We start from the raw sequence: 13149 nt of genomic DNA on the forward strand, positions 1-13149 counted from the left end.
TGTAGCTATGAAGAACTAAAACCTTCCCCAGGAAATACATGTACCTTACACATGAGTCTTGCCACACTCCATGCTGAAGAGGTCCTTTGGGTTGTGGGCTAACAGGCCCATTCAATCAGGTTTAGCTCTGGAAGCACAGGGAGTTCAAGATCCTTTTTAAGATTTGTTAGACAAGAAGTGCTACTTCTAAAAGAAGTAGCTTTTCTGCCCTGGAGGAGTGAGGGTTTTCCAGTGCTTTTGCTCATCCAGAATTGGGATTGTTCAGCCTGGAAGAGAGAAGGCTTCAGGGTGAACTTATCAGTATCTAAAGGGAATCCTATAAGAAAGATGAAGAGGGGCTCTTTTCAAGAGCATGTAGTAACAAAACAAGGCAGAATGTGAGACAGTATTCATGACAGAGAATAGGTTTAGATTAGATGTTAGGAAGAAATTCTTTATTGTGGGGGTAGTGAGGCACTGGAACAAGTTGCCCAGAGAAGCTATGGATGTCCTATCCCTGGAAGTGTTCAAGGCCAGACTGGAGAAGCTCTGAGTAACCTGGTCAAGTGAAAGGTTTCAATGCCCATGGCCGTAAGGGGTTGAAGTTGGATGATCTTTAAGGTCCCTTCAAGCCCAAGCCACTCTATGATGCTGTCTTTTGTTGCTACACATATCCACAAGGTTAAACATTTGTCATAGTGCTGCTGCTCTGTGTGCTTTGAGGCTGTGTGTGCAATGGAGCATAGATGTCATTAACAACAACCTGGATATTATAACCTCTATTTTGAATGCTGGTCAGGACATACTGTGAACAGAATTAACACTTCAGTTTTAGTAGAAGGGCCTGAATAAAAAGGAAAAAAAAGGGGGGGAAAGAGATACAAAAAAAAATACAAAAGATGTTTCTGATAGGACATAGATATTATTTAGCTACACCTAACTGGTTCAACTACACATCTTTGTGAATATTTGGAAGAAAAATATGGAACAAGATTCTTTTTTTTTTTTAATGCTGTCTTTTAAGATCAAAAATGTTCATGCTGATTTTTTCATACATGACTAAACACTGTACAGCTACTAAGCTGAGCACTTGAAGGAAGTAAGGAGGGAGATTTTTCCACAGTGACTGCTCATTTTAAAATCATAGTAACTTGTTTTTTCAAGATGATTGAAAAGAGAGGATATGATGCCTCCATAGCCAATTCTTCTAGAAATTGTAAATGACGCTTCAACTAGAAGCATTCATGAATGCTTGCTGTACTGGCTTTCTTGAACAGGTCGGTCACTTTTCTGCTGAATGAATGGAGAGGGGAAAGTAGTGCTTGTTCTCCCCTTGCCTACTTGTATACCTGAGAGTGATGGCTTCAGACAGGTTCCTGTTTTATAGATTTTGTTCTCAATCAGTTTTAGGTTGCTGGTTCTCTGCCCCAGGGAGAGCTGACTTGAACAATATAAGCTGCTCTTCCAGCTTGTATCAGCTGGTTGTGCTCCCCTTGGTCTATTCGAGTTGTGTATAACCAGAAGGCAATACTGTCCCGTGAGTCAGCTTTGCTCAACTTAACTCTGCCCTTTGCTATGGGATAACTTTGTGAAAATTGCATGCAGGCTACTTGTTCCCAAATCTCCAGATGTATTGGCAAGAACAGCTGGTGGGCTTGTGACTTGTGGCAACTTCTTTGATGTAGCAGGGACTAAGTTAATTAAAGCTGTTTCTGCAAACCTGTTTTTCACAAGAACAAATTACATGCCAGAATTTTAGCATAAAGCATCCTTTTTATTATATAAATAAAGTTAAAAAAAAAAATTGAATACATTTTAATGAATAGATTTCCTGATTAACTTCCTTATTCTTTGGTTTAGTACTGATTACAAATACTAGCAATAATTAATTATTAAATATTTATAACTCGATGTCCATTATGTGATGTTATTTTGAAAGTAAAGCTAAAAGTAATTTTCTCCTCCAGGACCAAAGCCAGCAACCTAACCATGGGCAGCCACTATAGTCTCTACCTGCAGTATCCATTTAAAGACTAATTTTGTAAGCCTGCAGAAAGATGAACTTGTTTTCTTTAGCCTCTATAAAGAAAATAGAACATATGGACTTTTCATACTTCTTAAAATAAATATATTCCTTTGACCAACCTTCCAGAGTAGGGTGTATAAGTCAAATAGGTCAGAGAAGCTGAAATCTGTGTTCCTCATGTGAATAGAAAGTGGAAAACTTTCATGGAATGCATCTAATCTAAAGTGTATAGCTGATAACATTTTTGAGAAGTGATTTGTTAAAATATTTCACGTTTCTGCTGGAGATATGCTGTTCTGTACCATTCTGAATGTAGGCATCCTTTTTAAAATTCATTGAAGTGTCAATGTTTAGACCAAACTCCTGATTTTCAGTTCCTCAGTGACTGTGGTTATTCCTGTCATTTAAAATGCCATTTAAAAATGCTGGGTTTGACGCATAAATGTTTGCAATTAAAAATATTAATTGATGTATGCCAGATTATATAACTTCAGGTTTTCATCAGGACAGTGATCTACTGGACCGTCGGAAACATTGCTTCAGTGTCCAGTCTGAATCTGGAGAAGATCTTTACTTTTCTGTGGAACTAGAGTCTGACCTAACACTATGGGAAAAAGCCTTCCAAACAGCAACTTTTTTAGAAGTTGAACGGATACAGGTGAGAACAACTGCCTTGTTGATCATCTTTTGGTACATTAACAAATTAGGCCCGTATGAAATAATGTAAATTAATAAATTTTACGACCTTTTGCAGCTCTCAAGTTATTACTGTTTTATATAAGTAATTGCTTTTGCTGTTCCCAAACAGCTTGCAAGCTAGCCTTCAGAAGAGGTCACCTGAAATAGAATCTTTGAGGTATTATGACAACATGATACATATTTGTTAACTGAAGTTCACGGACAGAAAAACAATCTATGGATCAGGGGCAAAATGCAGGTGTTTAGATATTCTAACTGGCTTACATGCTACCTTATTTGTTACTGAATATCACAAGTGAAATTTGCAGGAATTAAGTAGTCTTTGTAATACCAGGAATGAGAGTATACTGAGTGAAGTACTTGCTGGATACAAGTAAGAACAAGTAAGTTGTACCTCAGATGCATTTTTCTTTCTTCACATATTTCCTGTTCTTTGTATATTTACTCTATTGTCAGGTGACAGCACAGAGACGGACAGCATTCAAATACAGATTACTAGTGACTTTTTATAGCAAAATTACATATCAGAGTGTTTAAAGATAACTTCTTCTCACATGACCAAAAAGTCATGACTTTTTGACATAAAAAAGGAGAAAAAAGCCACCCACCACAATTGTAATTCACCTAATCCCAATTTTAATATTGATTTTCTAATAATGAAATATACATGTGGTTAGAACAGCTTTAGTTGCTGTTGGCAGGAGTGATACACACCTACCCAAGCCATATTAACATATTAGGCTGTGCAAGTATTGGCTCACACATTTTCTGTGTCCTCCTGGGAATGCAAGCAGTGGAATGTTTTTATTCAGACAAACTGTTAGTTAGTTATATATTAGCCCTTTTCTGACCTGCAAACCACCACATGCAGATGCACTAAACTGGTATATACTCATGAAGATCCAATATGCAAAAACTACCCCGCTGTCAGTTTTAACACACAGTACTTTTGTTGCAAGAGGAGTCAGGGGAGGCTTGGCTTTCCTCTTTTAAATTCATATATGCTGTTACCTTTTATAAAAACTATTCTTATCTTTTAAGCTGTAGTTGCATGCTGGAAAATCTAAGACTAGGTTTTCTGGGTAAAACTTGCAATAGCGTTTGTCCTCTGCCACTAAATATTTGAGAGTTGTTGACTTATATAATTCACTGCAACATACTTTATAGTAGGGCTGCTGTGCCATCAGTAAAAGAATATATGACATTTTTCCTGAATAAATTTTATCTCAGAAGCCACCTCATATTTGTTCTACTTTCAGATTGATTTATGCTGTAGCATTCCTGGTTTAGCTTTTCCTTTTGAATTTTAGAATTGCATTTATTCAAAATTGCCTTCAGGCTTCTCCAAAATAGTTTCCTTTATAATCTTAACCCCAGATTCATCTTAATATTTTTATCTTTTTTTTTTTGTCTCTCCTCATGTTCAATGTAGTAATTAAGAACTCAAAGTAATGATTTCCTGATTGGTTGGTTGATTATAGCAGATCTGTGAAAGTGGAAAAACAGGCTTCTCAAGATAGAATATTACTGAGTGTGGAACTCACACTCATTATTTCACCTTTTTTACTTTATTTTCTATATCGTGATTTGGAAAAAAATATGGAATATTTTAAATATAAATGGGTTTGGCCTCCTCATTTTTCTTTTAGCAATCCATTACTGCTTTCATCCACCAACCTGCAGATGTAGATAAAATCTGGTGGCATACTTTGTTTCTAAGAAGTTCTTTCATTGCTCTGTGAGAAAAAATAGTGACAGGTTCAAAATTAAGGTATCAATGGTACATTTTTACTAAAATTTTGATTTATGCAATTGTGTTGATCTGAATATTCATATTTAAAGTGAATGATAATCCAGTAGGTTTGTCTTACGATAAAATAATATAACTTTGAAAATATAATTTCAGTTTAAAACTACCATTTAAAAATATTCAACTGTGTTGTGTGGTACTCCATAATCATGCAACAAGTACCTCTTATTCATTGGCTATAACCTCGAGAAGAGGTTAATCAGGGGGCCAATTCTAATCTAACTCCAAAGAATATATATAAAAAATTCAAATATTTTTAAATGCATTACTATAAATATATAATGAATTCTGTTTCAACCTAATTCATAGCTTCTGCCAGAGGTATATCTAAACTAAAAATTAAACAGTTGGCTTTTCTTAGAAAATAAATATATTAGGAGAGGCATAGTCAAATTGATAATAATTTAGCAATAACATGGTACAATGATACAGTGGTGTCATTTTCGTGTGTTAAACTCACTCTTTAATTAGTTTTGTAATGTAGTAAGTGATGGCAATCCATTTTCATAATTACTATTCAAAAAAATTACTTGAAATGAAAATCCTTTTTCCTTACTCTCTCACAGTATTGTTGCACAAAGAACCTGAGAATACTATAACTTGCATAATGATGTGCAATTATACACATATGCTTCTCACATTCCCTTTGTGTTCCTGCTACTTTAAGCTAACATTTTCACCTCTTGCATCATGAATTTTTTTCTTATTGTCCTTGCTTGTATTGTAGTTGTTTGTTCTCTAATGTAAGGATTGTTATGTAAGCTGTCTTAAGTTGCAGTACTTCAACTTACGTTTTCACTGAAGTTGAATCTGAGTTTAAAAGCCTGAATTAAGTCTTAGATTTATAGTTCACTTTTTTTCATCCTCAGAGATGGCTTACGTGAAGTTCACAATATATTGTTCTTTCCATAATTTAAACTGTGCATGTTGAAGGAATAGTTTCTAAGGAACAACTTCGAGTTGTCTCCTTCAGCCTCTGCCTGACCCATTGAATTATTAATAAACCAAAGTTAACATTCTGTATTCTGAGGAAGAGCAGCAAATGACTGCTGAAGTGTGTTCTGCTTCTTTTGGGAAGGGGATGCTTCAGTTCTGATGAGATTATCATGAGTTCTTGTGAGAAATCAGCAACCAAAGCCAAATATCCACAGTATATATTATTCATAGTCACTTTTAAAATTTTAAAATATTAAATCTATAAGAAATTTTAAATTATCTTGTACCTTGATAACAATTTTTGCCTTTCTGTTTTCTCCAAATATCTGAATTAAAAGGTAACTTAAAGAAAATAAAGATGAGAAAAGTCTTGCAAGAGTTAACCATTGTCTGAAAGTTCACATCACTACTCTGACCTGTCACCAGAATTGTGCAAATGGATGCACCACCTGCAAAAACCAAGGGACATTCTTCCCCAAGGAAACTAAATTCTCACTGTCCAGAGATCTTTTTATTATTTTCACTTTTTTTCTTCTCTAAATTGTTTTGGAAATCATAGTCTGAGGGTGTAGAATGATCTTTTATATAAGTAAAGAATAACTAAATAATCAGCTGCTACTAGTTCTTCCTGCAAAGAACTACGCTGAGCTGAACTAGATGATATTTCTCCACAAACTGAGCACTGCATTTTGTAGAAATACCCTTCAGTCTTGGAAGTAGGTTGCTTTTTCAGTACAGCCTTGAACCAAGGCTGGTGTGTTCTGTTTCTCATGAATCTTAAGTTCCCAGTGAGGCTAATTAGCCAGTCCAAGTTCTGGGTTTATAAGCAGAGGGAGCTGTGCCAGCTCAGCCTGGTGCTGCAGTGCACACTGTGGGTTGGCCTCTGGTGCTGGGGTGGGAGGTTCGAAAACTTTAGATGACAATATGTATTTTAAATCTGATATGCATTTTCCATGCCAAATTTAATTTCCAGTAAAAGCTCTAAGTCTGTTCCAGATCTTTAACATTTACAAATAAAAATGCAATTTGCATCTTGTAAGATGTTTGCGAGATAATTCCACAAAACCGTGCATTTTTTGCTTTGCATGAAAAACTTGAAAAGTTTTGCATTTGCGACTTAATTAACTATAAGTGACTGTGAAATGTATTACTTTACACTTTTTTCTTCTACTAATGAGATAATACCAAAGGCAATATCCTCTTCTTTTTCAGCACTGATTTACAATCAAATTTTACACATTCATAACAGTCTCATGGTGTAGCTGATCAAAGGAAAAAAAAAAAGCCACTTTTATTTGTTAATATAAACATTAAGTATGAAGTTTTCAATTTTCCTTCATTGCATTTTCTATTTAGAACCTGTTAATACACCTTCCAGCTTCTTGTGTTCTGTGGAAGACCATTAAGGATCCAAACAGCACCCCCTTACAAAAAGAATAAATACGTAAAGGCATCTGATTTATCTTTATAATCAAAATGCCAAAAATAATCATAGGTTCTTTTGTAGTACTTACAATTTGTAACCCACATTGTTCCCACATTTGCAATTTATATTTTGATTTTGCTGACACATTATAGGTCATGGAAGTCTTTGTTCTCATTTCATAATTTTAGCAGCTACAGCAATATTTGAAGAGTATAGCTGTATTTCATTTAATCTGGAGGGCAAAATGCCTATAAAATAAGAATAATTTCTTTAAAGAACTTGAATCTGATTTGGAAATGTTTTGATTTTTTTTATGTATTTTGTGATGAAAAAGACAAGTCTGTCATCTGTCATTTTGTACCTGCAGTCAGCTTTCAAGCACAGCTTGATGCTAAAAATTACACTTATAAATGTCTCACAGTGTGTATTCAAGTGTGATGTTATGGCAATAAATAGAAGTGTATATTTAAAAACAGTAGAATGATAAAGTCTTACAGAATTCCAAAGGAACCTTTGAGATATATTGATATATTGATCATCTATCTGAAGCAAAAAAAAAAAAAAAAAAAAAAAAAAAAAATTCAGATAATTCCATCTAACTGCTAAATGGTATGAAATACTAGCTTTTTCCCTGAGATTTAGGACAACAGAAAACCACAAGAAACAATGTACTAAAGAGATGCTTTATATGAGCTTTTTTTTTTCTTGAAAAGATAAAAGGAATATATTAATCTTAAAAGTTGTTGGGTATGAAAAAAAGAATAAGGAGGTTTGAAAATAATAAATTTTTCCTTTTAGAAAATGTTACTAGTAAGCCACTGAGGCAATTCTGAACCTTTCATTTTTTTCCCTAAATGGAAGCTAAGCCTGTTTTTATATGTGTTAGATAACTTCATCACTGATAAAAATCCTTTTATTTGAAATATAAAAAAATTGACATATTTACACACAAATGACTTATTTCTGATAATAATTTTGAGGTATATAAACATGAGAATACAGGCTCAGAAACAGTGATCCTAGAAAAACATTTAAGACATTTCTTCTGTGGTAACTACCTTCTCTGAATTTTCTTTTACAGTGCAAGACATATGCCTGTGTTTTAGAGAGTCATCTTATGGGACTTACCATTGACTTCAGCATGGGCTTTGTTTGTTTTGATGCTGCCACAAAGGTAAAGTTCTAAAGTTTCCATCACACTTATTATTCCTTGTAATTTCTAATATTTTGAGATAAGTAGTACATGCTTAAATTGTCCTTCTCTTTGTTATAGAAACAGATTATCTCTTGTAAGATCTCTCATATTTTAGTTTAAAATCGAGACTGATTTCTAATTATGTGAGAAATAGTATTCTGTTATTTGCTTGGTATTGAAAAATCAATACTGATACCAATCTGAAACAAGCATCAGATCTTTATTCTTTAATTTCACATAAAAGTTCACACTGATTCAGCTTGATGGTTTGTTTTGCTGGTGTGTCCTTGGTTTTGAGAAAAGATAACTTTCTTGGTTTCAGTCTCATCTGTGATCTTGAAAATAATCTTCCATTCTCTTCTATTGTTTCATGGGAGGGAATGTGTGCTATTATAGCAATTCCACAATTCCCAGTTTATATTTTAGCTATTATTGTTCAGGCGTCTGTAAAAAGAAAAACCGACCATAATCTAAATGTCTCACCCATCAGCTTTTCCTGTCAGCCTTAAAAAAACCTCAGTAAAGAGTTTGCTTTATCAAGCAGATAGTATGGAATCAATTTCCATATTGTATTATTGCACGTCCAAATCTCAGTAAAAACACCAAAACCCTGAATATGTCATATGTTGACATTTGCACTAATTGCTGGCAAGTCTTAGTATGTGCTCAGGCTTTTACTGCTACTATTTGACACTGCTGATAATGGTAGAATCTTTCTTCTGAGTGAAATCTTTATTCTGAGTTCCACTTCTCTTCAATACCTGTTTTCCTTTGAAATGCTGCAGCATTGCCACCACCAACTGCTGAAAATGCCCTTTTGACTCCAGAATTTGTTCCTGTGCTGTATCTGAAGTCAACCCTTCCCACCTCATTACTCCACTAATCCAAACCCTTTTATTCTTCCCACTCCATTCTGTTTGTTTGCACAAAGTGATGAATTTTAAATTCAAACACTTACATAACCTTGTTTCTTTTTGTTAAGCAAATCTTGTGTAATTCAACAGTGAAACGTGACTATCAGTTTAGAAGGTATTACACTAAAATACCAGTACAACAGAATTAAAATGCAGTAGCTCTGTAAAAAAAAGTGGGTTTCCCCCACCCTCCAATAATATTTTTTATATATAAAAGTATAATAATGTATAATAAAGAATTTCTTTTGTGTACCTAACCTAAATGTACCCTTTCAGTTTTGCCCTTTCAGTTTGAACCCATTACTTCTTGTATTATATGTACCGTATTGTATTGTATGTTAGAATCAAGCATTACACCATGAATAAAAAGAAAAGGCCATTGTTTGGTTAGGTAATCAGGCATTAGGCAGTGTGAGATAAGGATGACAATTGCATTAGAAAAGAAAAGAAACAATACAATAGAAAACAACATAATCTGTTGCCAAGTGACTGCTGCAATTAAAATTGTTAAACAAGCCATAAGGTGAAATGTCTGAAATCTAAGTGTATCAACCACATTTTAGTGAGTGCTCAAATAGGAAAAACATTACCTACTCTCCATCAGTTTGTGGAAAGATGATGATTGTAGTGCTCTCAGCCAAAAATTTATTCAGATATCTTTATTATGATAATGACAAGTGTAAGTTGTGTCTATGCTGGCAATGTTCTTCAACAATATTGCTAATCTCATATATACTGAAATGTAAACAAGACCTCTTAAGCTAAAAATGTTATTTTCCCACTTTATGAAGTTCATATGAAGAAAAAAAAAAAGTGAAAAAACAATGAAAAATTGTTTCCATTATTCGGGACAAGGAAAACATTCATACACTTTTAATTCAGTCATACCTATCTTAGTAGTATTTACATGTGCATTTGTGAATTAAGGGTATGCAATAGTCCTAGCAAGTGTTCTGTGAATTAACATACTCAGTATTAAAGACAAAAACATTATTTAGAATGTCATGCAATTTGTGAAAACAATATTTACATAAAATTATTTATAATTTCTAGGATTTTTTGCAATTTGTATTTGAAAAAATCAGTACAAACTACTATCTTTCCATTTCCAATGACAGGGTATCCACAGCTCCATAGGGCACCCTATTCCACTGTCTCAGCACCCTGATCCTATAAGATTTCTTTCTTAGGTCCAATCTGAACTCTACCTTTTTCTACTTTAAAAGCATTGTCCCTTGTCCTGTCACTGTAGGCCTTGGTAGAAGTTCTTTCTCCATTTTTATATAAGCCTCCTTTAAGTACTGAAAAGCAGCAAAAAGATCCCCCTGGAGCCTTCTCTTCTCCAGGCTCAACAGCCCCAACTCTTTCAGCCTGCCTTCATGAAAGAGATGCTCCAGCCCTCTGATCATCTTAGTGGTCCTGGTCCTCCTCCTGTACCTGTTATCTTCTGTTATTTTGCTACTGCTCATACCAAATTCAACCACTCCTTTTTGGGTAAAAATTAACTTAAAACCGTATTTTATAGAGTTCATGAACAGATTGAACTGTTCATTCTGTATTTCTCTCAGAGTAACTCAGAGAATAACCCTGCAGATGCAAGATATTTTAATGAATTCACAGAAGGTCTTGAACAAGTACCTGGAGGAAAAATCTGTTAAATATTATTAAATCTTTAAAATTCTTATTTATTTATGACATTTTCATGTTTTGGAAACAAAATAGTTTCTGAGAAGTCCTGTCTAATATTTTGTTGCAGTGGTATCTTCAGTAAATCTTCAGGCAATTTCAGTTTTATACTTATGTGCTCATGGTATTTTAAGTTTTCTTTCTTAATTACGAATGAATTGACTGTGAATTGTCTTTAAAAGTGCATAATTACTAATAAACTGAAATGAAGGAAGCTGAGCTCTTGTACTCATGATTTTAACAGTTATTCAGTTATTCAAATGTTCCAGTTATTTAAGCAGTGCAACAATATTTAAATTCTTTATTCCTCTCCCATTTCAAGTAAATGAATAGATTTTTTCCAACATTCCCTGACCAATTGCAGTCAAAATTTCACAAATTTTCTAAACCCCAAACTCACCCCCAGTCTTCATGAACAAGTGTATAGGGGATAAGGGCTCTCATTAAGTTTATGATTTCCAGACAAAAGCCTTACAACCCTATGTAGGCTTGTTTCCTTGTTTGCTGTCATTTAATCCTGAAATAATACTTAACTATGTAAATTGAAATTAGTGGTTAAAAACTGTCATCTGTGCTAAATGTATTTCAAGTCAAACATCATAATTAGATAAAAACATTCTTTCTCTGTCTGCACAGACCTATGATAAATATGAGTACACAAAGTATTAAACTGAGTTATTCAGAAAAAATCTGTTCTGTGATGTGATTATAGCAGCACTGGCATAAATCACAGCTGTTTCTGCTGCATATTTCTCTGCTTTCTTGTATTCATTTTCTGACTGATAACTCATAGAGTCAACAGTAGTTTTTCTTTTAGACATACATTTTCATATAGTGCCTTATAAAAAGCTGTTGTAATTTCCTGAAAGGAGAATGAACAACTTTTAAGATTACCTGGTTAAATCTGGTTATGTCAAAATTTCAGAAAATTACTTCTCAATTCAGGTAAAAATTCTACCAAATAAAATTTTGGCCACAAAGTAATTTTTCTCCTTGCACCTTGAAAAGTAATGACGTGTATATTTATGCCCCTATTCTTCTGTAGCACTTTTCAGAGCCAAAGCACCAGTGCAAAATGTCATCTTTTATTAGCAATGTGTGGTTGGAAAGCAAACTGTGACACACAGCCCAAGCCAACACTGGCACGTGTTTGATTATGATTATTTTGGTGATGTAGTCCTTCATTTGTGGTAGTTATAAACCTGGAGTCAAAAAGCCACCTGCTTCCTGTGTTGGCATACACAGAAATGTAATTCTAATCAATAGGGAGTTTCCTCAAGGCATCTCTTCCACTGGGGACTTCTTCCAAAAAATGCCCACCAGCTTTAACCAATTTTATTTGCTTTATTTGAAATACAGGATGCCAGATAGAATCCCCTCACTGAACTTCCCTCTTTCTTCATTGCTGGTATTCTGTGACAAGTGAATTTAGCTAATCTTTGTGAATACCCTTTAGATACTTTTTCTTTTCTGCCTTAATCACATTTTCCAGATTCTGCTTAGTTACTCCTTGAACTACAAAGTGTCTTAGTATACAGCATCTACTCCACTACTCCAGAAGTAAGTTTTCACTAGACATGTTCCATATGCTAAATGTTTTGTTTGGTTGGTTTTAAAATATGAAAATTCTAAAAAAGATGCAAAAGATTCTGTGGTAGTTCTTAGAAGTTATATACCAAATTTTATCCTGGGTAATTTTTGCAGTATTGTATATCAATGTTTACTGGAGAAAACATTTTTCTCAAGTCCCGCCCAACTATATGCTAGCACTCATGTTCTAAATTTGTCTAACATTAGCTAGTATATAGAAATCAATGTTTCAATGAACAAATGTAACTCTCTCATGGGCAATTTCTGTTAGGTATGGACATACATAGATACTGTGATGAACATTTATAAATAAGATTTGCAGCTGCAATAGCCACCTTAAGAATTAAGTATGGAGACTAACAGATTAAACAGAATAACAAGACATACAGAAGTTAATCTGACTACTATTCTGAAAGTGATTAAATGCATAAAATTGCTTACTCAAGTGCCAATCAGTAACTGATCCTTAATGTGCTTCCATAAAAAAATGTATGGGGGGATATACATGGAAATATGTATATTATATATTTTTCTGGATTACTGACATATTCATTAAATTGTTTTCTATAATATGCATATTTGCATCATCAATTCTATTAATAATATATTATGTGTTTTTGTGAATATACATTGCCATATACCTCCCTGAGCAAAGTTCTGTGCCTGTAGTCCATCATATTTACTGATCATTAAAACAGCAGTCAAAAATATTTATTTGTCAGAAGAGGATAAAAAGTATCCCTTGTAGGACTGAAAATAAATTAAGGTGCTGCTGAATTATATGGTGATGCTAGAAAAAAGTAAGAAAAGGCTCCATAATGACCCACAAGGCACCTATCAACAAACCTCAGTGTTCCTGGCCTGTGTTCTCTTGCAGAAACCTTCACC

At 33.9% G+C, this 13149-nt stretch overlaps 1 protein-coding gene across 4 annotated transcripts in view; it reads left to right on the forward strand.

The window, feature by feature from the left end:
* The window catches only part of SNTG1 (syntrophin gamma 1), a 319739-nt gene that overhangs the window by 284218 nt on the left and 22372 nt on the right, over positions 1-13149 (forward strand). For 3 of the 4 annotated variants that reach the window (XM_071419263.1, XM_071419276.1, XM_071419267.1), the window contains 2 exons: positions 2511-2663; positions 7958-8050. In XM_071419263.1, coding sequence (XP_071275364.1) covers positions 2511-2663; positions 7958-8050 — 246 coding nt within the window. Of the gene's footprint in view, positions 1-2510; positions 2664-7957; positions 8051-8856; positions 8908-13149 lie in introns of those variants that run through there. The other variant, XM_071419285.1, reaches the window with a different exon arrangement.

The sequence above is a fragment of the Agelaius tricolor genome, unplaced genomic scaffold, assembly GCF_023055355.1.
Source record: "Agelaius tricolor isolate 1412-34295 unplaced genomic scaffold, bAgeTri1.0.p SCAF_2, whole genome shotgun sequence".
Taxonomy (NCBI): Eukaryota; Metazoa; Chordata; class Aves; order Passeriformes; family Icteridae; genus Agelaius; species Agelaius tricolor.